The sequence below is a fragment of the Mustela putorius genome, unplaced genomic scaffold, assembly GCF_011764305.1.
Source record: "Mustela putorius furo isolate JIRA1106 unplaced genomic scaffold, ASM1176430v1.1 tig00003870_pilon_pilon_pilon, whole genome shotgun sequence".
Classification (NCBI taxonomy): domain Eukaryota; kingdom Metazoa; phylum Chordata; class Mammalia; order Carnivora; family Mustelidae; genus Mustela; species Mustela putorius.
Genome location: NW_025422022.1, coordinates 8,332,872 through 8,360,679, shown reverse-complemented (window position 1 = coordinate 8,360,679; position 27,808 = coordinate 8,332,872). Strand labels below are relative to the sequence as shown.

Below are 27,808 nucleotides of genomic sequence, written 5' to 3'. Positions count from 1 at the left end.
GGCCATAATTTGCAAAGTAACTGGAAATAAACTAATATTATTGTATCACTGTGAAGAAAATATATTTGTCTAGTAGAATTTCAGTCTCCTTAAACTTGGTAAGTATCTACGCGACTGGTGAATTAATTCACAAATCATCTAAGAATTTTGAATACATTTTTAAGGTGTTTCAAATCTATTTTTGAGAGTTAACAAATCAGATAGATATATTTATCTCCTGTCTTTGTTAACCAGGGAATGTTCTATGTGCCAGAGATACACATCTAAGCACTAGCTCAGAGTAATTTGTATATATGCTTTTCACGTCTCGCCAGTGTTCTCACCAGCACCTGATAAATTCCCTGTAGTGTCCTCTATCTTTGACATACACCCATACCCAGACAGTTTTTTCAGGAGTTCTGTATAATTCATGTCCATGAGTAATTCTGGTCTGTTATTTCAGGACATCTGTGGGGATACTTCTCTTGTCTTGCTCAGATCCCCTTTATTGGGGGGAAGCCAGTGCCACCGTACCCACCAGACATCTGCCACTACATTGAGAGAATGCCGGCAGCCAGTGGTGCTGGCTGGCAGAGATCAGTGGTGCTTACGGCAGGTATCCCAGACTCTGCTCGGTGTCACCACTGATGCAAAGGAGCCCTGCAGGTACCAGATTCCATGCTGTTTTCTGCGGAAAAGTTGAGAATGCGGGTCTCTTGTTTTCTGTTCTGTGCAGGAGAGATGGCAAATCACTTCTTTCCTGCAACCCCAATATCTTATGTAGCATTAAAAAATTTTTTTTCAATAAAAACTTCTCAGATTTTATGCCAAAAAGGATGCAACATTTAGTTGGATGCCAAGAAATGGAGATTAAAATGCCTAGTATACGTGTCTCGACTACCTTAGTGTGGTCTGCTGATAAGGTGGACTTACTTCCTCTGGTCTTTCTACTGTGTTTGTACGGTATTAAAATATCGATAATAACAGTGAACACTTGTAATGATAAAAATAATGAGGTTGTCACTAGACTAGGCTTGCTTTGGGGCTTTGCTTTTTATGTAATTTTAAACTACTAGGGGAAAAATAATCCTATTTTACTGTTAACAAAATTGGAATTGGACCAGTACTCTTAGGAGAGTACTGCTGCAAACCCATTGAGGGAAGTCCTGTGTGAGCTTATTTGTTTTGATTGAAGGAAAATTCTTTTAGTAGGGAGTAGGTCATTCTTCAGCCAGACCTCTTTTCCTATGGTGTGTTTGTGGACAAAGCAGAGCGGAGTAACTTAAGAGTTGGAGGACCGGTCCTCTTGGACCCTTCTCTAGGCATCTCTAAAGTCCTATAGTGAAATATTAGTGGTGACGCTGCTGATGTTACTGATCTTTTGAAGATAGTTGAGTTTTGGTAGCTTAATGTGTTTTGTTTTAAAGATTGTATTTTTGTTTCTTTGTCAGAGACAGAGAGAGGGAGAGAGAGAGAGAGGGCACATGCGAGCACAAGCAGGGGGAGCTGCAGGTAGAGGGAGAAGCAGGCTTCCTGCCAAGCAGGGAACCCAATGTGGGGCTCGATCCCAGGAACCCAGGATCATGACCTGAGCCGAAGGCACATGCTTAACCAAGGAAGCCACCTGGCGCCCCAGCTTAACGTGTTTTATACAAGATTCAAGATTTAACCAAACACGGCCAATTACTGTAGAGAGTCGGGCTGGTGACTTTTTTTTTTCCCTAGCTTTGAGATGTAATTGACGTATGACGTTATGTAAGTTTAAGGTGTACAGTATGATGATTTGATGGTCTTCTCTATTGCAAAATGGTTACCACCATAGCATTAGCTAATGCCTTTATCCCGTCTCAGAATCTTTACTGTGACGAAAACATTTCCGATCTACTCTCAACAACTTCCAGGTATTTGATAGAGTATTATTAACTATATTCCCAGCACTGTGTATTAGAAGCCAAGAATTTGTTAGTTTGTACCCTTTGGCCAGTATCTGCCCATTTTCTGTACCTCCCAGCTCCTGGTGACTACTACTCTGCTATTTCTGTGATTTAGCTTTTTTAAGATTCCATGTCTTTCTCTGACTTACTTCCCTTAGCGTAATGCCCTTGAGGTTCATCTGAGTTGTAAGGGGGAGGATTTTTGTCTTTCTTATAGCTGAATATTATTCCATTGGATATTTATACCACATTCTTTTTTATCCATCCATCTGCTGACACTTAGTTTGTTTCCATGTATTGACTCTTATGAATAGTGCTGCAGTGAGCATCAGGGCACAGATATTTCCGACATCTTGTTTTCATTTCATTGGGTATATATCCCGAAGTGAGATTGCTGGATCCTGGTAGTTTGGTTTTTAATTTTTTGAGGGACCTCTCTACTGTTTTTCATAATGGCTGCCTCAATTTCCATTTCCACCAACAGCACACAAGCGTTTTCTTTCTCCACTTCCTGGCTAACATTTGGGAGCTTTCTTTGAGGAGAGCCATTCTAACAGGTGTGTGGTTAGGTCTCAGTAGAGTTCTGCAGTTCTCTGATGACTAGTCCTGTTGAGCACATTTTCATGTGCATTTTGGCCATCTGTAAGTCTTCTGTGAAAAAATATTCATTTCCTCTCTCCATTTTTTTAGTCAGGTGGTTTTTGTGCTGAGTTGTTTGAGTTATTTATATATTTTTGGGTATTAACTCTTTACCAGAACTACAATTTGCAAATGTTTTCCCCCTTTCTGTACTTTGGCTTTTCATTCTGTTACTGTTTCTTCTATTTTGCAGAAGTTTTTCAGTTTGATATAGTCCCACTTACTTATTTTTGCTTTTCTTGCTTGTGCTTTGATGTCATCCAAAAAATGTTACCAAGAGCAATGTCAAGGAGCTTTTTGCTTGTGTTTTCTTTTAGGATTTTTTATGGTTTCAGGTGTTAGGTTTAAATCTTTAGCCCATTTTGAGTTAATTTTTGTGAATATTAGAGAGGTCCGATTTCATTCCTCTTCATGTAGTTACTCAGTTTTTAGAACACCATTTATTGAAGAGACCATCCTTTCTCAAATGTTCATTGACTATATGTGAAGGTTATTTTTAGGCTCTTGTTTCTGTTCATTGGACTATGTGTCTGTTTCTATTCTGGTACCATACTGCTTTGATTACTATGGCTGTGTAGTAAAGTTCCTAGTATGGTTCAAGATGTTTGATGCCTCCAGCTTTGGTCTTCTTTCTCAGGATTGATTTGGCTATTTGGGGTCTTTGTGGTTCCATGAAAATTTTAGGATTTTCTTCCTATTTCTGTGAAAAATACCATAGAAATTTTGATAGGGATTGCATTGAATCTGTAGATGACTTTGGAGAGTATGGACATTTTAACGATATTAATTCTTCCTGATCCATGACTGTGAGGTATCTATTTATATCTTCTTCAGTTTCTTTCATCAAAATCTTCTAGTTTTCAGTGTACAGATATTTCACTTTCTTGATTAAAATTTTTCCTAAGTATTATTTTTGATGCCATTGTGAATGGGATTTTTTTTAAAATTTCTTTTTCAGATGCTTTTTTGGTAGTGTGTAGAAATGCAATTTTGTTGATTTTCGTAATCTGCAACTTCACTGAACTTATTGATTAGCTCTAAATATTTACATATTTTTTTACAGGATCTTTAGGATTTTCTATATATAAAATTATATCCTCTACAGACAAAGATTTCTTCCTTTCTGTTTGGATGCCTTTTCTTTCTCTTGCCTGATTTCTTTGGCTAGGATCCAATACTATGTGCAGTAAGAGTGGTTAGATTGGGCACCCTTGTCTTGTTTCTGATTTTAGAGAAAAACCTTTCAGCCTTTCACCACTGAATATAATGTTGGCAGTGGGCTTGTCATAATGGCCTTTATTGTGTTGAGATGTGTTTCTTCTATACCCAATTTGTTGAGCACTTTTATTGTAAATGGATGTTGTATTTTTGTCAGAGGCTTTCTCTGCATCTATTGAAATATGATTTTTATCTTTTATTCTGTTGATAAGATGTATCACGTTTACTGATTTGTCTGTATTGAACCATCCTTGCAACCTGAGGATAAATCCCACTTGATCGTGTATGATTCTTGTAATGTGCTGTTGAATTCAGTTTGCTAACACATTTTTTTGAGAAATTTGCATCTATATTATCATCAGGGATGTTGGTCTATAATCTTTTCCTGTAGTTTTTTATCTGGCTTTGGTATCAGTATAATGATCTTGTAAAATGAATTTGGGAATGCCCTGTCTTCATTTTTTGGAAAATTTTGAGAAATTGGCATTAATTATTCTCTAAATTTCTGGTAGAATTAATCAGTGATACTATCTGGTCCTAGGCTTTTCCGTGTCTGAGGGGTTTTGATCACTGATTCAGTGTCCTTACTCCTATTCATTTGTTCAGATATCTATTTCTTCATGGCTTAGTTTTCATAGGTTGTATTTCTAGGAATTCATCCATTTCTTCTAGGTTAACCAGTTTGTTGGTGTATAATTGTTTATAGTAGTCTGGCATGGTTGTGTGTCTGTGGTATCAGTTGTGATGTCTTCTCTTTCAGTTATGATTTTAAGTTCTCCCTTTTTTCCTGAGTTAGTCTAGCCAAAGGTTTGTCAATTTTGTCTGTCTTTTTGGAAAAACAACAACAACAACAAACTAACTTTGGGATGATTACTGTAATCACTAGTCTTTTTGTACCAATACAAAATAATAAAATACATATTTGAAAATTTACATTCCTATCATGTATTTGGTCAGGAATTTTACATAGGGTTATATTTTTTAATTGTTTTACATCATGATGTCATCTATTTAATCTCATTTTTTATTTCATATGAATAGGAAGAGACAAATCTATTCAAAAGTATGACTAGGTTTTTTAAGGAAATTCTACAACTTTCTTTGATACTCATTCCATTAACAATACTTCCCTTTAGTTATATTTTTAATTACACAATTAATATATTGTTAATATCTTATTAAAAACTAGGACATTCGACATATACAGAGTAAAGGGTGTCTCCCTTTCCCTTCACCCACTCCCTGCCCCATGTCATTCTCTTTCCCCCCAGAGATAATTGCTGTTAGCAATTTAATATGGCTCCTTCCAAAATTTTCCTTATATATATGTCTGTGACATATCTATATATATATAGATAGATATTTTAAAGTGTTCTGTGGCCCCAAATATAAAGCTATATCATTTTACCCTTGCAAAAAATTTAACTTCCCATTAAAAAATAATAATAAATAAATATTCTCTATCACTACTTTTTGCCATTTTAATTACTAATGTGTCTTGGTGTGGATGTCCTTGGGTTGATTTTGTTGGGGGAGGGAATGTCTCTGTGCCTCCTGGACCTGAATGTTTTTTTCCTTCCCATATTTTCAAACTTTTCAGCTTTTATTTCCTTGAATAGATTTTCTGCCCCTTTTTCCCTCTCTTGTCCTTCTGGGGTCCCTATAATGTGAATGTTGTTGTGCTTGGTGATGTTGCTGAGTTCCCTTCATGTATTCTCGTTTGTTACTCTTTCTGTCCTCTTGTTCAGCTTGATTGCTTTCCATCACTCTCTCTTCTGGTTGCTGATCCATTGTTTTGCTTCCTCTGCTCTGTTTATTCCATCTAGTGTATTTTTAATTTCATTTATTGAGTTCTTTATCTCTGGTTCTTTTTTATGTTTTTTACGTTTTCTCTCTTTGTTGAGGGTTTCACTGAGATCCTCCGCTCTTTTCTCAAGCCCGGGGAGCATCTTTAATGACCAATGTTTTAGATGCTTTATTAGGTGTATTATTTAATCTCTGTTTGGTTTATTAGCTCCTTTCATATGATTTTGTCCTGTTCTTCCATATGGGACATATTCCTTTGTCTCCTCATTTTGTCTAATTCCTTGTGTCTGTTTCTACTATTAGGAAAGTCAGCTATGTCTCCTGCGCTGGAACGTGGGGTCTTCTGAAGAAGAGGTCCTGTAGGGCCCTGCAGGGCAGTGTCCCATGTATCAGAACCATGCCTGTCAGGGATGTCTCCTGTTGTGGCTAAGCCTCATTTGCCTTCAGTGCAGTCATCTGCACTGGCTCTCTTTGCTGGCCATGGGCAGGATTTAGTCCCTGTGTTAGTGGGCTGGTCTGGGGCCACACTGGGCCCAAACTGCAGGGGGCTCTCCCTGTGTTGTCCCCTGAGAAGCTTCTGTATGTGGCCAGGGCCTGCAGTCAGATGTCTGCCCCCAGCCCCTCACTGGGGCTGCAGTAGGACAGGTGTGTGTGGTTACCTTCTTTTCACTTTGGAGTGCTGCTGGCCCCTGGTGGGGCTGCTTCACATGCCAGTTTGTGGTACCACTTTGGATGGGTTCCGGCCTAGAGCATTTTGAAGGGGGCAGGTCCACAGGAGCATGAGTGGGTGGGGGAGGAAAATGGCACCTGCTAGCTCATTTGTTCTTGGAGAAGTCTCCTAAATATCCCTGCCTGTCCAGCTCACGCTCTGAGACGAGTATAGGAATCTCTCTCCCATATATCCCAGGGGGTTTTCAAACTGCTGCTTCTACACTGTATTTCTGCGGGCTGTTTGTTGTGCTGTCTTTTTTAAGGTAAACTTCGTTTCCTCTCACCCTCTGGTTCTCCCAGAGCCAGCCTGCTGACTTAGAATTTCCAGGTGTTAAGCCCCACTGATTGTAAGAACTCATGAAGTTAAGTCTATCTGGTTTTCAAAGCCAAATATTAGGGAGCTTTGTCTACCCAGTGTGGGTCTCCTGTGTCTGGGGTGCCTGGTATGGGATCTGCTCCTCTCCCCTCCCCAAACCTGCAGTGTCCCCCCCCCCCACCCCAAGGACAATCTCATGGGTCAGTTTTGCTCCCAACTGCGTTCCTGCCCTTCCTACCCTTCTTGATGTGGCCTCTTCTCTACATTTAGCTGCAGAGATTCTGTTGTGCCAGTCTTTGGGTCATTTTCTGGGTTATTTACATGGAGGTGGGTGTTTACCTACTTGTATCCATGGGGTGAGGTGAGCTTTGTTTGGGTCCTTGTATTCCACCATTTTCCCTGGAAGTCCAGAATTTGAGTAATCTTAACAGAGCGCAAAGTTGGGGCTGAAATGAAGAGGATAAGTTCCAAAAGAACAAAAAATGTTCTTTTTAACTTATTAACTTTTTAACTTTAACTTCTTTTTAGCTTTATGATTTTTTAACTTAAAATCCCATTTAAGTAAAAAAAAAAAAAGAAATGAGTTGTGTAAGTATAGGATGGATAAGGTTTGAATTTGACAGCAGTTTACATGAAAAGCACCTGGTGATGCTTATTGACAAGTACTGACTGATGTAGAGTGTGGATGCAGTCTCTCGATACCTTAATAGAAACATAATCTTATCAGAAGAGGCCACCAGTCCTTCTGCGCTCTTCCCTGAGTAGGCACTTTCTGAATACCATATTCTGACATAGCAAGTATAAGGAAAAATACAACTGAACCAGTGATTTCATTTCTGTTTGGAATACTGTGGATACTGTCTGAGTGAGTTTGCAGAGTTAATTACTAAATACCGATGAAGTGAGTGGTGATGTAATTAGTATATGGTAAGTTTTAATTTCATACAGTAGTATATATAATATACATAGTAGATTTGCAGAAAATAAGCAAGAACTTGGTATTTTTATAATAAAAGCACATAAGTAGTTACTACCTTTGTTATATTCCACACAAATTTCAAGAGACTATGGTCTAAATCCTTGCTAAATCAAAGTGTGGTCTGTGGACCAGCAGCATCAACCTCACCCAGCAGTTTAGTAGAAATGCAGACTTGTGGGCCCCATTCCACACCAAGTTAATGAAAACTTGTATTTTAGCAAGATCCTCAGCTAATTTGTATGATAATTAAAGTTTAAGAGCATGAAAAATTCTGAACCCTCAGGCGTGTTCAATGAGAGCTTTAAAAAGCTATAAAGATGTTTCTAAATTTCTTTTATATTATCTATAGCACAATGCCATTCCTGGGATACAGTAAGAAGAGAAATGAAGGACAGTGCAGTAGTGATGACTTGTGATTATTTCATTGTCCTGAGCAGTTCCGTCATTCTTACATTTTCACAGTTTTTCTCTTTTTTCTTTCTTTCTTTCTTTTTTTTTCTTTTTTTTTTTTTGCACAAATTTAAATGCTTGAGTAATAATGAGATAATTTCTGGGATGAATAAATAACAAGATATTTTAAAATATAGAAAATATAAAAGCACTAAGATTGCACAATGTACCTTAAATTTATAAAAGAGTCCACTGGACTCATGTTAAATGCAAAATAGAATGAGTTTTATTTTACTTTAAAAATAAAAAGAAATTTTTTTCTTTGTTTTTTGGAAGAAAGAATCATCTGAAAAAGACTCAAAATAAAAAATTGGGTCCAGTACACCCTGATGACATATCAGGTGTTAAGAGGGTTAGGGATCTGGGCGCCTGGGTGGCTTAGTTGGTTAAGCGGCTGCCTTCAGCTCAGGTCATGATCCCAGGGTCCTGGGATTGAGTCCCGCATCAGGCTTTCTGCCCAGCATGGAGCCAGCTTCCTGACCCCCCCCCCCACCCCCATTGCTCTGCCTTCTTGTGCTCTCTGTCTCTCTGTGAAATAAATAAATAAAATCTTACCAAAAAGAAAAGAAAAGGGGGGGGGTGGTTAAGGAACTTTCACAATGCACTGAAAACCAGATCGCACATATGAAAATCTAGGTAGGAATGCGAAGTAATATGAAATAGAAGTATCAAGTGAATCCTGTAAAGGTTTAGAACAATGAGAAGAGTTTGGTTAATTCTTTCACTGAGTATTATGCAATCCCGTTGTTCTTAGAACTGGCGATAAAGTAGGCTGTTGGAGACCTATTGGAGGAGCCTGACAATAAATTAGCCAGGGACGGTTTGTATAGTATGTGCTATCCAGGACAGAGCAGGTGAGGAGAAAGGCTCTGCCACAGAGATCTGGACACCACAGGGCAGAGGCTTCCCTCCCTGCTTTGTAATCTGAGAGATGGATCCGGGAAGCCCCTGACGGGTTGTGACTAGAGTGAAAGAAAATAAAGATCCCTGTTCGAGGAAACCAAACACAGCCAGCAAAACTACAGGGACCTATTCTGTTCTAAATGAACTTTTTATCTTCTTACTGGAGGGAAACTGTCTTGCAGCCTCAGGGATCCCTAGGATGCAGAGAAAATCAACCCCTCCTTTCTCTGTCCGCTTCTTGTTCTGAGATGTCCTGCAACGCAGGAAACCTAAGTGGGAACTCTACAAAGAACCCTTCCTCTGCCACCCCAGCTCTGAAACCTCTCACTCGGAAGGTGTAAAAGACACTGATTGTTACTGAACTTGGTTTGCATTTCACACAGCAGTGCCCGTCTTGAGCTCACAGTCTCAATTTCCACATCTGTAAACTGGGAAAACACCCAACTTGCAGTAATATTGTGAAAATCCTAGATAATATATGTCCCATGCCTGGCACATGAGTGTTTAGTAAACAGATGCTGTGTTTTGTTTTGTTTTTTTAAATTAATATAGTGTATTATTTGTTTCAGGGATACAGGTCTGTGAATCATCAGTTTTATACAATTCACAGCGCTCACCATAGCACATACCCTCCCCAATGTCCATGAGCCAGCCACCCTGATCCCTCCCCCTCACCCCCCAGCAACCCTCAGTTTGTTTCCTGAGATTAAGAGTCTCTTACGATTTGTCTCCCTCCCTGCTTTTCGTTCCTCATCACTACGGTTCATTTATAGTTCTCTTCAGGTATGGTAACCAAATATGTTCAGTTTCAGTGTTCAAATATGCTTCCGTACCTGACTTAGATGGTTTCAGTCTGTGAAAATTACTCTATAAGAGAAACAGTAACAATTCAGTTCTTCTAAATGAGTGAGAATTCTAGGGAGTTCTCACCCATTTCTTGTCCTTGGCCGCTCCCTCCAGAGCACCGTGCTGGGAGATAGATGGTGAGCGGGTTCACGAATCAGTGTGAAATACAAATAAATATACATTCTGGGAAGTCAGCTGCATGAAAGGGAATTTCATATGTCCACTTCTAGCCATTCTCTAAACTTTCTAGTTTCATTCACGAATGTAAACACATTCCTGTTCTTCAGACACACGACCGTACTGGCGGGGAGCCATCCCTCAGGGGCCGCCAAATGAAGTGTCAGCATTAGACAGCCATTCCGAGCCCTGGAAGCAACACAGAGGCCTCACTATGTAACAGTACTCTGGTTTGTGTCCCTTGTCTCTGGAAGGAGATGTCATGTCCCTGTCTCTCAGTTCTGTACAGCTCCGCCTTGACCCTGAGGGTCCCAGGGAGGTTTCAGAATTGTGTCTGGTTAGTCTGAGAAGGATCCATTCCTGGGCTGGTTGGATCCCATTTCCCGATCTGCCATTATGGAATGCTTCAGCCTTCATTTTCTCTAAATTCTTTTCTTTTTTTTAAAGTCAAGGATTTAGATACTGTGTCTTCTTACAAACTCAGCAATCTGTCTCAAGACCTTAATAACCTTTGCTCATTTACAAAGAAGTGAGGAAGAAGCTGGTGGTGGGAAATAATTAATAATAAGTGTCTTTAAAATGTTCTACAAAACAGTGTCAACAAGAGGACAAACACCAAGATCTTGAATCACCGCAGTATACAATATAATGCCCATGATTGGTAAATGCTAAAACCCACAAAATGCCTAATACATAAATGAAGGGATGTGAAGAAGGAGGAGTGAGTGAAGGCAGGGGGGAGGGAAGAGAGGAGGAAGAGGAAGGAAAGGGAGGAAGAAACTGAGCTCCCGCTGACCCAGCTCAGACGAGGTGGGAGTCCCACTCAACATTGTGCTGGCAAAAAAGTAGGTATGCTTTTCATGGCTCTCCTGTTTCCAGGTACTCAGAAAAAGGTAGCTGAGGCAGGAGTGCCTGGCCAGCCTGTCCCCCAGCATGGTGAGGTGCGTGGCACAGAGCCTGGAGACCATCTCAGCTTTGTGTAGGGAGTCAGCCTTACACAAAGGCTGTGGGTTTGTCTCCGATGCGTCACACTGCCTCCAGGTGGCCAAAGAACAAGGAGCAGGGGCAGGACATCACCTGAGGTTATGCGGCCCTGTGCCTCTGGTAGGGAGGAGCTCGGTCTGAGGGGTGAGGATGGCTGGTATGGGGCATGTCATGAGGTGGGCGGAGGCCACCTTGCTATGGGTTCTGGCTCATCCATTAGAAAGATCTGTTTCTGGTGCTCTTGATTCTTTCCTGTAAATCCTTTCCATATGGAATCATATCCCTTTGGCACAAAGAACAGTTTCAGCACACATTGTAGTGCAGTTCTGCTGGCTGCGGATTCTCTTACTTAGGCCTCGTGCGACGACGTCCTTATTTCACCTTCATTTTGGAAGGATGCGCTGGTCCACCTTGCAGTCCCTAAGCAACCACTGATTTGCTTTCTGTCACGTATCTAAGTTTGTGTTTCCTAGAATTTCGTGTAAATGGAAACACATGGTATGTTCTCTCTCTTTCTCTGTCTAGCTTCTTCATAATTTTGAGAGCCATCTGTGTTGTGTGTGCATCAGTCGTTCTTTTACTCTCTTGAGTAGTTTTTTGTTGTATAGACACACAATTTATCCATTCACCTATTGATGAACATTTGGAAGGTTTCTATTTTTTTAGCTATTAAAAATAAAGCTGCCATGAATATCTGTATACAAGTCTTTGCAAGCATACATGCTGTATTTTTTCTTGGGTAAATATACCTAGTAGTAGTATGCTGGATCATATGGTAGGTGAATGTTTTACTGAACTACTAAACTGTTTTTCAACATGGTTGTACCATTTTACGTTCTTAGCAGCTGTGGTAAGCAAAGGGATACACAAAATAAAGCTTACTTCCAACCTTTCTATCCTTCAGCCTTTGTTATACACAGCCATAAATTAAATTAAATGTAAATTAATTCCACTGGGTAGTTACCCAAAGAAAACAAAACTCAAAAAGATATATGCACCCCACTGCTTCTTGCACCACTATTAACAATGGCCAAGATACGGAAGCAACCCAAGTGTCCATCAATACATGAATGTAAATATACCTATAGTGGAATACTATTCTGCCATAAAAAATGAGATCTTGCCATTTGTGACAACATGGATGGACCTAGAGGGTATTATGCTATGTGAAAGAAGTCTGATGGACAAAGACAAATACCACATGGCTTCACTTAGATGTGGAATCTAAAAAACAGTACAAAAGCAGGAACAGACCCACAGAGAACAAACTGACGGTTGCCAGAGGGAAGGTGGGTTAGGGTAGGGCATGGGCAAAATGGATGAAGGGAATTAGGAAATACAGGCTTCCAGTTATGGAATGAAGAAGTCATGGGCCTGAAAGATAGCACACAGGGAATATAGTCAGTGGTACTGTAATCGCAATGTGCAGGGACAGATGGTAACTACACTTGTGGTGAGCATAGCATAGCCTCTAGTGTGATAGATAACTGTGTTATATGCCTGAAACCAACGTAGCATTGCGTGTCACCTGTACTTCAATAAAGATAAAGTCCAGCACACGGACTTTACTATGTGGGCAAGGGGAAACCCCTGAAGTTGTTTTAGAAGTGGGGTTAGAGAATTGTTTGACAGAGAATTACTTGGCCTTGGGAACTTAGAACATAGTCTGGAGGGGAAGCTGATGCCATGGATGGGTATCTTCATAGGCTCATGGGGTTTCCTGCATAGAGAGAGAGGCACGACCCCGGGACGGCTAGCATGGGGCCCTCTGAAGTATGGTGTTCAAGATGGCATTCCTTTTGCTGAGGTGTAAAGGCAGTACTGTTGCCCTCTTCTAATCTGTCCAAATAACCATCTTTAAAAATGTACCTTAAATCCTGACTCCATCAGGGTCCTCCGTCATTGGGGCAGTTCTGTGTATTTCCTCCTTCTCAGGTGTTTGCTTTTGCCTTTCTCTGTATGTGTCACTTTCACATTTTGTCTGTAAGCTTTTGAGTCCTTTTTGTCCTCCTTTGTCTGGCAAAGTGTTAGTACATAATGGTTGTTCCCTATGTTGGCTGAGTGAGTGAAGTGTGCTGCATGTAGTGTAGTTTGTTGATTTTTCTTAGCTCCTGGGTTATGGTGTTCTTCCTAGGAAATCACCCAACACGCTTTTACCATAGCACCTGGTGCGGCTATGAATTCGTTACCCAAGCTGCTCTCTCCCATGCTGGGCCAAGTGTTCATCCTTCGTTGGCTAACACCACCCAATTTCTACTTAACACTTAATGTTTTACTAATCTGGGATAAATTTTCATTTGTTCTTCTGATCTCTCATTATCTCATCGTCTTTTTAGATTGTATCCTTACTAAGCTGTATTAAATGACCCAGAAATAGAAGAGTTTATTTTTATTCAAGTTTCTGATTTTCTTAATACTGGCTTTATTTCCACCTATCATGTGGGTCCGTAGAGACCCTGGTTGTAAACATTCCCAAGTGAGTCCTGTCTTAATCTATTTGTACGTGCTGATTCTTCTTCTTGAAATGATCTTCCTTCTCCATCTAGAAGGTGTCCTAGAGTCTTTCAGAACTCAGCAGCAATAGCATCTCTTCTTGGGAAGCTTCTCTTTTTAAAAGAACTATATTAAATTTGCTACCTCTATGTTATTCATTTCAGGGGTACAACATAATAATTCAGTATATACATAATAATTCAGTGTGTGTATATATATATGTGTATATATATATATATATATATATGAAATGATCACCACAATAAGTCTGATTAACATATATAGTTATTCTTTTTTATTCATTTTACAGAGAAGTTTGTACCCATCTTGCCCACCCTCATATCACTGCGTCTGGTAACCACCAAACTCTTCTTTGTACCTATGAATTTGGGGTTTTGGTTTTTGTATTTTTAGATTCCACATTTAAGTGAGGTCAGAAGATATCTTTCTCTCCTATTTCATTTAGCATAATGCCCTCAAGGTCTATCCATGTTGTCACAAATGGCAAGATTTCCTTCCTTTTTATGGCCAAATATTTTTTTTCCTCTCTGTTCTTAAAGCACGTCCCTGACGTTTCTCTCATATTGAAGACATTAATATCGTAATTATTGATTTGCTTATCAGTATCCTGTGTCAAGATGAGTACCAGGTCTTATTTGACTTTGTATTTCAGCTCCTAAGATTATGCTAGCACATAGTAATGGTCAGGTAATTGGTTAATGAATCACACATTAATGACTGAAGGATTGGAGTGTTCCTTCTATTTTATTTATTTAAAGTACAATTTAGATACGGTGTTATGTTCATGTACAATATATTGATTCAATTTGATAATTACTCAGTGCTAATCATGATCAATGTAGACACCCACCATCTGTCACCATACAACATTATTACAATATTATTGACTGTTCTCTATGCTGTACTTTTCATCTCTGTGACTTATTTCTTTTATAACTGGGAGTTTGTACCTCTTAATCTTGTGTATTTTGCCCATCCCCTACCTGTTTCCCTGCTGGCAACCACCAATTTTTTCTCTGTATTTTAGAGTCCATTTTTTTTTTTAATTTTGTGTTTTAGACTCCACATGTTAGTGAAATCATATGGTATTTGTCTTTGTCAGACTGCTTTCACTTAGCATTATACTCTCTAAGTCCATCCATGTTGTTGCAGATGGCAAGATCTCTCTTTACGGCTACATGATAATCCATTGTATATATATATATACCACATCTTCTTGATCCACTCATGTGTTGATGAACAGCTGGGCCGCTTCCATAACTTGGCTATTGTAAATAATGGTGCAATAAACTTAGGAGTGCATGTATCTTTTCAAATTAGTGTTTTTGTTTTCTTTGGGTAAATGTCCAGTAATGGGATTACTGGATCATATGGTATTTCAGTTTTAACTTTGGGGGGAACCTCCCTACTGTTTTTCACAATCGTTGCACCAATTTAATTTCCCGCAGTGTGTGAGGGTTTTTTCTCCACATCCTTACCAACACTTGTTATTTCTTGTCTTTTTGATACCAGCCGTCTGACGAGTGTGAAGTGATATCCCCTTGTGTTTTCAGTTAGTTACCCCTGACAGTGAGGTCGAGCACCTTTTCATGTGTCTTTTGGCCATCTGTATATCTTTGGAATAATGTCTGTTCACATCCTCTGCCCATTTTTAAACTGGAGTATTTGTTTTTGGGTGGGGAGTTAGGTCTTTATATATTTTGGATACTAACTCCTTACTAGATATATCATTTGAAAATATCTTCTCCCATTCAGTAGATTGTCTTTTTGTTTTGTTGACGGTTTCTTTTGTTCTGCAAAATCTTATTTTATATAGTCCCAGTTTATTTTTGCTTTGTTTCTCTTGCCTAAGGAGACAGATCCATAAATATTTTGCCAAGGGTAGGGCCCAAGAGATTACTGCCTATGTTGTCTTCTAGGAGTTTTATGATTTCAGGTCTCACATTTAGGTCTTTAATCCATTTGAGTTTAGTTTTGTGCATGGTGTAAGAATGTGGTCCACTTTTGCCCTTTTGCATATAGCTGTCCATATTTCCCAGCAGCATTTATTGAAAAGACTGTCTTTTCCCATTGTACATTCTTGCCTCTTTTGTCATAGACTAATTGGCCATATAGGTTTGGGTTTATTTCTGGGCTCTTTTCTGTTCCATTGATCTCTGTGTCTGTTTTCATACTAGTACCATACTGTTTTTGATTAAAGTTGCTTTGTAGTATAGCTTGAAATTTGGAATTTTGATACCTCTAGCTTTGTTCTTAAAATTTCTTCAGCTGTTTGAGGTCTTTTGTGGTTCCATACAAATTTCAGTATTTTTCTATTTCTGTGAAAAATACTATAGGTGTTTTGATAGTGATTGCATTGAATCTATAGATTGCTCTGGGTAGTATAGACATTTTAATAATATTAATTCTCCTAATCCATAAGCATGGTGTATCTTTCCATTTGCTTGTGTCATCAGTGTCTTACCAACTTTCATCAGTTGACTTTTAGTTTTCAGAGTATAGGTCCTTTCACCTCCTTGTTTAAATTTATTTCTAGATGTTTTATTCTTTTTGGTGCAACTGTAAATGGGATTTTTTTTTTAGATTTCTCTTTCTGCTACATCATTATTAGTATATAGAAATAGAACAGTTTTCTGTTAATTTTGTATCTTGCAACTTTACTAATTTATCCATTTTAATGGATTTTGGTGGATTCATTAGGATTTTCCACCTGCAAATAGTGACAGTTTTACTTCTTCTTTACCAATCTGGATGCCTTTTGCTTCTTTTTCTCGCCTGATTCCTACTACAACTTCATAGTACCATGCTGAATAAATGTGATGAGAGTACACATCTTTGTCTTGTTCCTGATCTTAGATAAAAGCTTTCAGCTTTTCACTGTCAAGGATGATGTTAGCTCCTTGTGGATTTTTCAAATAGAGCCTTTATTATGTTAAGGTATGGCCCTCTGAACCCACTTTGTTGAGAGTTTTCTTCATGAATGAGTGTTGTATTTTGTCTAATGTTTTTATGGTGCCTATTGAGATTATCACATTTTTAAAAAATTTTTGCTCTTGTTAATGTGATATACCAGTTGATTTGCAAATATTGAACCACCCTTGTATCTCTGGAATAAACCCCACTTGATTTTAGTGAATTATCCTTTTAATGTGTTGCTGGAATTGGTTGCTAATATTTTGCTGAGGATTTTTGGGGTCTATGTTCATCAGAGATTCTGGCCTCTAGGGTTTTGCTGCTGTTGTTGTGTTGTTTTGTTTTTCTAGTGTCCTCTGGTTTTGTTATCAGGGTAATGGTGTGGAATGCCCTTTGTAACTCATTTTTTTCCACTCTGCTCTCTCTCCATATCCTCCCCTCTCTTTTATTTCTGGTCTTCCACTGTGACTAAATTTCTGCAACCTCATAGAACCAATATAAGCTCTGTAACCTTTAGTTAAGAGTTTTTTTAGACCTACAGGTGTAAGAAAATGGATTTTGGACAAAGCAAACAGACTGAAAAAGCTTAAACATGTGTAGGTGGATGTGGCAATGAAAGGAAGATTGCATTGGTGTTTGTTAGGAGGGTGGGTTCATCAGTGAGGTTAACATTCTTTGCTTAAGAGTGAGAGGCCTCAGGACAGATCTGCTCTTTTCTAATGGCAGCACAACTCTTACTCTGTCACACTGTCATGTGAGGTAGGTGACCATTCTCAAATCTAGAGGTCTCCCAAGATGTCCTTCATGGAAATCAAAACACTAGAAACTTCCAAGCTTGATTGAGCCCAGATACTTTTTATAGAGGTACAATGAAATAATAAAGGTCGTAATACATGGCCAGCAGGTATAGGTGCTAACAGATGTCAGCCACTAATCCTCATCCACTCTCCCAAGCTTCCTAAAGTCCCCAAAAATCTAAGTTTCCTGGAAATTTTCTCAGGATCAAAGTCACAAATAAAAAAGGTCCAAATGATAGGTGCCAATCACCAAAAGTACAGATCTTCTCAAATGCCAATAAGTTAATTCTCCTCTTTGGCACTTAGACTTTCTTTGAGAATGAGATGCTTTGACTGCATTCCCGCTGTTGATTATACAGAATGTTCTAGATGAACGTCCTGAGGGCTGTCACACTCAACTCACCCATCTACTGATCCCAGAATTTTCTTTAAACATCCCTTTGCTAGGAACCCTGGCTTTGCCTTTTCTTCTCTTTGCTTGAGATGGTGCTCTAGACCGTTGAACAGGGGTAGGGAACACCTTAGCAGGTATTTTGAGCAGTGAACAGGAGCTAAACCAAGAGCCTGTGGCCAATTTAGCAACCATAAGATTCTTAACAGAAATTCTCCTGTCTCAACCTAAATCCAGTTAAAGTGACAATAATAATCTGATGGACCCTAGTGACACTGTTTACTATGGTATTAAATAAATATTCATGTAATAGAAAAAGTTTTGAAAACAAAATATGAAGGTTATGAAAAAAAATAGCTGTACTGCTTAATTTCCTTATTTGAAAAATTAGTCCCCTTTAAAGCTTTAGATTCAACTTTGTAAAATACAACTCAGCTGAATTTTCATTTAACAATTACATTATATCCTGTAGGTACAGACCCTCCGTGTTGTTTGCACACAACCTCTGTTAATAGTAACAATAGAAGTTGCTTATGGGAAAGCTTATGCCTCTAAGCATTTTAGAGGGAAATGAAATTAAGGTCAATAACCCTTCAGTGTTTAAAAGTACCAAGCCTGTTTTCCAGGACTCCTGTTGCCTAAGGAAAGGAAAAAGGAATTATTTCCTTCCAAATCCACACAAGCTCATGAATGGTGAGGCTGCATTTAACTCGTCCATTTTCCTTAAGGTTTTGCATCCGAGAGTCCCTGAAGCTAGGACTGGGAGATTCTGGTAGCTGTTCTGTTGGTAGTGGTCTGTTTTGAGAGTTCCCCCTCATCCTCCCCCCCAAAAAAAACCCCACTTTAATTATTTTTTTCCTTTTCAGGAGCACCTAAAGGCCTTGGATGATGAAATCAATGCTTTTTTGGACAATATGTTTGGACCTCGAGGTGAGTAAGCTACTCGAGAACTTCTCGTGGAAGAGGGTTTCCTCACTTCTGGTGTCTTTTCAACAGGACAGTGCTCAACACTTAGAGATTTAATTTCCCTCACCTTTGATACCCTTCTCCCAGGTCATCCAGAAAGCCTCAGTTCTCCTCAGTCTTCCTGGGGTGAAAGTCCTGGGAGCCGCCGCAAGCAAGGGCAAACTGCAGTGCGGTTGTGGCTGTCCCTGTGCGCTCCACGACTTCCACTCCTTTCTGCACCACCCACTCAACGCGCACCTTCCGCACATGCGCAGTCAGCAGCAGTCTGTGCGCTTGCGTGTCCCCTCTTCGCGCTCACTCCGGCCGGGTTGTGGCTGCCATGTCCTGGTCACCACCTCGCCGCGGAGCACGGTCTTCTCCAGCGCCACAGACCTCTTAGTCACACTTCACAGCTTGCAGATGAATGAGCCCGGCTGGTTCATACTGTGGGAACAGTTCTGTAGTTCTCTGGTTCTCTTAAGTTATTTCCCCAGCCCTGCTGGGTAGAGGTGGAGGGAAATGGCGTTTTCCTGTCTCTCAAAAATCTAAACAGAACCATGTGGAGATTACTTAGGCCACCTCAGTCTCTGTGTAGGCTTTAGAAGCTTTCCTAAATGAATGGCTGTTTGTATAGTTTTATTATAATGATACTGTGCAATTGTTCAGAGCTTAAAAAAAAAAAGATTTTAAGTAATCCCTACATCCAGCGTGGGGCCTGAGATCAAGAGTCACCTGCTCCACTAACCAAGGCAGCCCAGGCGCCTTTGTATGGAGCTTTGAAAAAGCTTCTCACACGATCCCCCCCCCCCCCCCCCCCCCGCATTTTATCTTTGTGACAACCCTGTGTGGGTAGGCAGGGCAGGATATCTGTATCTCAGAAGCTCGACTGTGTTCTCTGCCTCGCAGTTCTCGTGGGTGGGAAGGGGAACGGTTCAGGCAGAGGGCACAGTGCTCTCACTTGGGCATGCAGGGTTTCTTGAGGACTGTGGCTTTCTATATTTGGCACTGCCACTAGAGAGTGGAACAGTCTCTCTGACCCGGGTTCACACTGAGCTTTGTGTTTACCAAGATCACGGTGAACGGGAGTTATGTGGATGGGGGTCCCGGATAGGGTTGCAGTCGTGTACTCAGCTCTGAGCATTTTTATGGGACGTCCTTCTGTAGTGAGGGGATTGTAAGATGGACAGCTGACAACTGGATCAGGTGACTTCCACGATGACAGGGAGGCTAGCATCTGGGCCATCAAGAATCCATTTTCCTCTTCCTAAAAATGGCACAAGCTTAAGGTGACTGGCAGGCTACCTTGTAGACTTCTGGGTGTCCCCTCGTCTTTTCCATACTTACTGATTCCATATTCCCATCAAGGGCTTTTCTTCCAGGCGAATACCTGACCTCCATGCAGAGCTAACCCTCACGTCTGAAAGATAATCTTATAAATATTTGTTCCTGTCTTTTGGTTGGGACAGTTACTGTCTTCCTTGACAAATGTGACAAACATTTACAAGACAATGACAAAAGAAAACTTCAGGTGCTGTATTCATTTTGTAATATGTGCTTGACTCATTGTGCCAGTTGATCTATATTTAATAACTCGGAACTAAGTAGATGCATAAGTGAGACAGAGTAGAAGGCCTAGGTCCTGTCTCACAGAGCATATACCATTGGGGGGGGGGGTCAAATTACCCCATCTGAAACAAGTGGAAAACAAGGAAATAAACCATGTATCCTGGTTTTCTAGTTTTCTAGATTTCAGTAACAAAGCCCTGCAAGCTGCATGGCTTAAAGCAACAGTAATTATTCTGTCACAGTTCTGGAGGCTACAAGTGTGAAATCAAGGTGTTGGCAGGGCCGTGCTCCCTCCGAGGCTCTAGAGAACAGTCTGTTCCCTGCCTTTCTCCCAGCTTCTGGTGTTGTCAGTAATCTTTGGCATTGCTTGGCTTGGAGATGCATCTCCTCAGTCTCTGCCTTCACCTTCACACGGCTTCTCCTCCCTGTGTCCTAATCTCCCCTCGTTATATAAGACAGTCACTGGGCTAGAGCCCCCCTGATCTAGTATGACATCATCTTAACTTGGTCATATCTGCAAAGACCCTATTTCCAAATAAGGTCACACTCACGCAGGTTTCAGGAGTTAGGCCTAGAACCTATCTATTGGGGGATACAGTTCAATCCACAACATTGTAACAGGAGGTGGGGTAGCAGTTTAGGGCAAGTATTTAACCTTTTTACTCTCTGTGCCTCAATTTTTCTCAGACTTTAACTGGGGATAATATTATCTCCTACATGGTGGATACGTCTGTTACTTTGACTGTGGTGATGGCATGGTGAGTGTTTGCTTAAAGCCAAACACATCAAATTGTAAATGTTAAATATGTGCAGGTACATCAACTATACCTCAGTAAGACTGTTAGAAATGTCACCTGTATCGTTAGATGGTTTTGAGATTTAAATACACGAATGCATATAGAAAGGCTTAGTGCTCTTAAATGTTAGTTGCAATAACAGTTACAGTCATAATATCTTAATTCTAAAATGAGAATTGTTATGCAGATGAGGAACTGTAGTGATGAGAGAGTGCTAGGAAACAGTTCCCTTCAAAAGGCAGGACCTTTATCTGGTCTTGAGAGGCTGCGTAGGATTTAGATACGGAGGCAGGCATTAGGAAGCGGCAGGCACATAGCACAAACCTTTACGACCAGTGCTTACCAGCTAGTTGTATGACAGGTAATCTGTTAGTCACATGGGCACTGAAATGAACCCCTTTCCTTCCTTATTATCTCTGCCACAATTGGAGCGGTTTAAAGAACAGGTGATAGGACAGTGATGGCTTGAGAAGGCATTTTCCTCAGTACTGTCTGTCGGGTGGGGTGGAGTAAGAGAAGCTGGGGTGTGCGGGGTAGGTAGAATGGAGCAGGAAGGGGGCAGAGAAGGGGGAAAAGCAGAGACAGGAAGAAAGGGCATGATCTGCTAGAAAAATCCGCTCCTTCCATCTTTTTTTGCAGAGATTACAAACAGCACACTATTTTTTTTTAATTTATTTATTTTTCAGGGAGAGAGACCGAGAGCACAAGCAGAGGGAGAAACAGGCTCCCCACTGACCAAGGAGCCCAGTGTGGGACTCGATCCCAGGACTGTAGGATCATGACCTGAGCCGAAGGCTGCTGCTTAGCTGACTGAGCCACCCAGATGTCCCACAGCATGCTATTTTTTATAATTGTGGGCCAGTTTATTTTCTTTATGTAAACAACAAAAAAGAACAGAATAGAGAACTGAAATCACTTTGTGTGTATAGTTCTTTTCAAATGTTACTAATTATATTATAGAACTATATTGTGTATTTTATTTAGATTTTTATGTGTTCACTCTCCAGAGTAAGGAACACTTGGTGTGTCTTGGTCCTTCCCTCCTGGCTGTTTATATTTCTAGTCCATGGTCAGGTTTAGGTCCTTTGTTGTATTCTCTGCCCACTCATCTGCATCATCAGCTCCGAGTCTTTCCTTTGCCTTCTTGAGCTTCCCCTGCTTGCAGTGCAGTCCCACCGCTCTGGCTCGGCTGAACTCTGAGCTCTGCCTGGCGTACCGCTCAGAGGTCTTTGGCAGGCTCCAAGGAATGTAGGTTTTATGCAGTGTTATATACTACTGATATCCCTTCTCTCCTGCCTACTTCAGACTTCCCCAGAGGAGACAGCAGCAGGTCTTGTGGGCTAGGCATCAGACATGAATTCAGATTCCAGCTCTGCTGCCCACTACTGTATGGTCTTGGCAAGTTATTGTGGCTTTCTGAGCTGGTTTTTGCCCACATATGGCATAGTAGTACTTCCTATTTATTGAGTTAGAGTGAATAAACATTGTAACTCTTCCAAAGAAGTTGCTAGAACTACTACCTCCCACCTTAATTACTTGTCCTATCACTCTGTGTTCTCTTTGCTCCATGGAACCTTCCTTAACTACTCTCGCCCCCATGGTGTGGTTCTTCTGAACCGTAACCTAAACCCAGCTTAGTCAGTGCCACGTCCTACTGTTCCTTGTTGGATTGAGTGTGTACAAAGAAACGTGACAGTAGATCTTTAAAGTTCTCATCAAAGAAAAACATTTTTGTAACTAAGGTGATGGATGTTAACTAGACTTTGTTGTGGTCATCGTTTTGCAGTGTATTTGCAAATGTTGAATCCTATTGTACTCCTGACACTCTTAAGTTGTGTATCAGGCATACTCCCATTAAAAAAAAAAAAGACCACCCCCCCCAATGTTTTCAATATATGTGGTAAAACTTTATAACTGAACAGAAGTCCTGCTCCTCAGAATTCTCACTGTTTCTTTTCAGATTCCCGAGTCCGAGGATGGTTCATGTTGGACTCTTACCTTCCCACCTTTTTTCTTACTGTCCTGTATCTGCTTTCCATATGGCTGGGTAACAAATACATGAAGACCAGACCTGCTCTTTCCCTCAAGGGTATCCTCACCTTGTACAATCTGGGAATCACGCTTCTCTCCGTGTACATGCTGGCAGAGGTAAGTGATCCCATGGAGCCACGGCCACAAGGCAGCGCCCCAGCAAGCTGTCCACACTCACTCTCAGTACTGTTCTTTAAGGTCTCCAGAACTGTTTCAGTGGTTGCTTATATTCTTTCTGGAAGTTTTGGAAATCTTTGTTTCTAACTTGAATTTTTCTCATCCCAACTTAGGCCCCTTTCTTTAGTCCTTAGTCTTCCATTGTAATTTAAAATCACAGTTTAGATCTGATTGGGTCTTTAAAGCTCAGATGTTCAGATTTTCTCCTTTTACAGATTTATACTGAGGCTTGGAAAAGGTACATGATTTGCCTGAGACCAGATCGCTATTGAATGACTGACAAAGTAGTTTCTAAGGCAACTTACATATCAAATGCAGTTGGTTTGAAATACAAATACATAGTCCCTCCAAGACCACTGCCCACATCTTCGGGTGTCTGTGTCAGCGACAGCGGCGGGGCTGTTTCTCCGGACTGATGGCGGAGGCCAGCTGCCATTCCAGCCGGGCTCTGGCTGCCCCCATTACATCACACATCGCCCATTCCTTTGCAGCGTGCCAAACCCGAGTAATTCTACAAGAAAACAAGTAACAATTGTCTTGCCTGTAAACCAAAGGCTGCTTCAGATCCCTGCGAAGGAGAATCAAAAACTGCCAAAGAGACCCGCTCCAGCGAGCAGCCTCAGGGGACACCAGCAAACCTGGGGGAACAGCCAGGTTAAAGTCATTTGTGTCCAGGTGTAAATGTCTGATTATGACATGAGTGTAGTTTCCTTCCTGGTCCTCGAATTCTAAAAGGACATAAACCCCTGCCTGACATCGAGAGCCTCCACAGAGTTTAACCTGTGCCTTGTTCGGGTTTGCGCCATTCTGAGAACGGTTCGTAGCCATCACTTTCCACGCCAGCGTCCCATGATCAGAGACCGGTGATCGAGTCCAGGGTCAGGAAAGCCACTCTCCCGTCCTGTCCCATCACTTCTCCTGATTTACCTCACTCTGAAAGGGGAGTTCCTTTTTTTTTTTTTTTTTTAATTTATTTATTTGACAGACAAAGATCACAAGTAGGCAGAGAGGCAGGCAGAGAAAGAGAGGAGGAAGTAGGCTCCCTGCTGGACAGAGAGCTGGACATGGGGCTCAATCCCAGGACCCTGGGATCATGACCCGAGCCGAAGGCAGAGGCCTTAACCCACCGAGCCACCCAGGTGCCCCTGAAAGGTGAGTTCTTAGTGAGCTTTTCAAGTAGGTAAGTTTCCCTTCACGGGATGAGCTCGCAAGATTTCTCTGGGAAGAACCAGACTATCTTTCCCGGATTGTTTTCAGAAGCAGCCCCTGTGGCAGAAGAACAGCCTGAAAATCTGACGACACCAGAATCTCTAACACTTGCTGGACGTGTGGGTCACTCACTCCCTGTAATTCGAGAGCAGTTACTTAGGCTTTGACCTTTAGGCAACTTACCCTTAAGATGGAGATCCCGTGCTTATCCTCCGGAACTCAAGAGGGGGCTATAAGGATCTATCAGTTCTGCTTGGCCAGCGTTTGATGAGCACCCGTTCCCTACTGTGACTGGTCCTGATAAGCCAAGGAGATAGGAAGATGGGTTACATGCAATTTCTGGACTTAAAAACCTCAAAGGATAGTACACAGTAGGCGTTATATATGTAAATATGGAGTTATATATGTAAATGTGAAAATGCTGTATAAATAATAAAATGCATACTACTCACCATTAAAGGAACGGACAGTACGTTAGTGTTCAAGCAAATAAATGGTTTCTGCTCCTTTTTAGGTGGGGACATCTGCCCTGAGCCCATTCCCCGCTATGAATTTTATCTACTGCTTATCTGCCGTTGCTCTGTGCACACTTCTGTACCTCGTGATTCAAAATCACTACTGTTGATTGCCCCTTAGTCTCCTCTGATTATAGACTCTTCCTGGGCAAGTGTAAGGTCTTTGACACTTTTGGGTTATATTTAATAGCTGCTAGTTGAGTAATGGGTTGATTTAACCTTGTTAACTTGTTAGGCACAGTTCAGAGGTTTGCGTAGGCTAGGACTGTACTGCTAAAATTATTAACATTCTTTAAAGAAATATGTGTGGACTTCCCACACTGTGTCAGAGTCTATTCCAGATTCTACAGCATGGCCTTTCCCTTGTGCAGCAGTGAGTGCTGGGCTGCTGGCGGGGCAGGAAGACCTCTCTGAGCAAGTGGTACTTGACACTGAATGATGAAAATCAAGCATATGAAGATTTGGGGAGAGTGTGTTTATGCAGAAGGAGCAGCAAACATAAAGGCCTTGAGGCAGGAACAAACTCGGGGTGTTCAAAGACCATAAAGATGCAGCTAGAACACCCTGGCCAGAGGAGGGGGCGATCCACAATGTGGAGAGATGGCAGATTCATAGAGGGTCTTGGAAACCGAGTTTGCCTTTTATTCTGAATATAATGGCGAGCCACTGGAGGATTTTTTTTTCTCTCTCTCCTTTTTAAAATAGAGCCTCCAGCAGAGAGGGGCAGAGGGAGAGAGAGAATCTCAAGCATATTTTCTGTTCAGTGTGGAGCCTGACAGCTGGCCTCCATCCCACCACCCTGATGAGATCATGACCTGAGCTGAAATCAAGGGTCGGTCACTTAACCGACTGAGCCACCCAGGAGCCCCAACTGCTTAATTCTATTTAAATTTTAAATTGTCAGGTAGTTTTAGACAATCTAAATTTTTTTTTTTTAGTAGTTCAGCTGTTCCTAATGTTCAGTTTTAACATCCCCTTCCTCCGTACTCTGTATGTATTTCAACAGAGCTGTACCTTGACACATCTCTGATGAACAGCCACAAATAGTAGGCCTTTGGTACCTTATGTGACATGTTAACTGGACTTCCTGTGATCATTTCACAATATACACAATTACTGAATATTCAAAGGCCTTGTCAGACTCGTCAGATGTATAGGTTTCTTTTCATATCCAGAGATCTTTTTCATTCAGCAACTGTAGATAATTACCTGCTCCATATTATTTAAGTTGGAAAGGTTAAACATTCTCTCATAAATTAAATGAAGGGGAAAGTAACTTATATACATGCTTTATATTCTAGAATTTTGAGTTTTTGCAGTAATAGCAGGAAAGAAAAGACAGAATTTTTTTGGCAAAATTTTCCACAAAGAATTATAAAAATTTCATTTTCTTATATATACTTACTGAGTGCCTTCTATGGACTAGGCATTGGGCAAGGAACAGTGGATTCAAAGATGGGCAAAAAGGCACAGACCTTCATAGAGCCTTTTGTTTTTTCAACATGATGAGGGATATAGATATTAATCAGTTATAATCACACAAATGACTGATTACCAAGGAGCATAAACACAATAAAGAAAATGACTTAAAAACCTTTGAGCCCTGGTTTTCACATCTGTAAAATGGTAATAAGTATGTACTTCATAAAATTATGGTGATGATCAGTTAAGATCAGTCTAAGCCAATACAAAGTATTAAATAATATTAAAGAATTATTAAAAAATACTTGGTGGCCCCATTGGTTGGGTGTCAGATTCTTGATTTTGGCTCAGGTCATAATTTCAGTCATGAGATCAAGTCCCAGGTCAGACTGCATGCTCAGCAGAGAGCCTGCTTCAGATTGTCTCTGCCCCTTCCCCCACTCTCTCTTCCTTTCAAACAAGTAAATAAGTCTTTGAAAAAATTTTTAGTGTTTCCTCAGGTGTTTACATGTAATTCTACATTTCACCTGTAGAAATATGGGAGTAGATATTGTTACTCAAATGGTAGCCAAATTCTGTTCCTTAGGGTCACTGTAAAGGTTAGAAGTAAATTATACCAAATCAGAAATACAACCATTGGTATCTGTTCAACAGCAAGAAGGAAATCCTTTGATCACATGTGTTTGAGGACAGGATTGAGAAACTCAAGTGCTGGGGAGTTCCTACTCAGACCTTGCATAGACACCAGCCAGGAACATGAATAGAAAATTCAGCTCCCTTCCAAATTTTAGCATTCATTTTTCCTCCTTTGTTTCTTTGGCAGCTTATTCTCTCCAGCTGGGAAGGAGGCTACAACTTACAGTGTCAAGATCTTGCCAGTGCCGGGGAAGCTGATGTCCGGGTGAGTCCTGAGACGCTAACTGACCATTTGCAGGCATCTCTCCTTGATAAGGAGAAGAGGTTTTCTCCTTCCAGATATGAGGATGGGGCTGGGATATTACATAAGAAAAGGAGTCCTCCTGGGGCACCTGTGTGGCTCAGTGGGTTAAGCCTCTGCCTTTGGCTGGGGTCATGATCCCGGCATCCTGGGATCGAGCCCCACGTCGGGCTCTCTGCTCAGTGGGGAGCCTGCTTCCCTTCCTCTCTCTCTGCCTGCCTCTCTGCCTACTTGTGTTCTCTGTCTGTCAAATAAATAAATAAAAATCTTAAAAAAAAAAAAAAAAAGAGTCCTCCTAATAGAAACACTTGGTAACAAAAATATTTTCCAAATGTCCCAGTTAACTATGGGGGACTGACTGAATAAACCAGGGCACATCCAGAAATGGACCCTTTGCAAAACAGGAGGAGGAAGATCTCTATACTGTTAATTTCCAAGACATTCTCTAAACAACAAAACAAAAACAACTTGCAGACTGTGTTTATAGTATAGTACAAGAAGTGATATGAATATGTGCGTGTGTGTTTGTTTATGAAAAGAAACAGAAGAAACCAAAACCTAACAAAGTGTTCTTTTGGGAGAAGGAACTAGGCAGAGGGGGATAGGAATGGGAGCTAGACTTCCCTGAATGTACCTGGTGTCATATTTGATT

The 27,808-nt window shown here is 40.8% G+C and overlaps 1 protein-coding gene across 1 annotated transcript in view; it reads left to right on the top strand.

Annotated features, from left to right (window-relative positions):
* ELOVL2 (ELOVL fatty acid elongase 2) overlaps positions 1-27,808 on the top strand; it is a 63,618-nt gene that overhangs the window by 24,999 nt on the left and 10,811 nt on the right. The window contains exons 2-4 of the mRNA XM_045067011.1: positions 18,424-18,487; positions 22,826-23,013; positions 27,043-27,120. Coding sequence (XP_044922946.1) covers positions 18,424-18,487; positions 22,826-23,013; positions 27,043-27,120 — 330 coding nt within the window. The remainder of the gene's footprint in view (positions 1-18,423; positions 18,488-22,825; positions 23,014-27,042; positions 27,121-27,808) is intronic.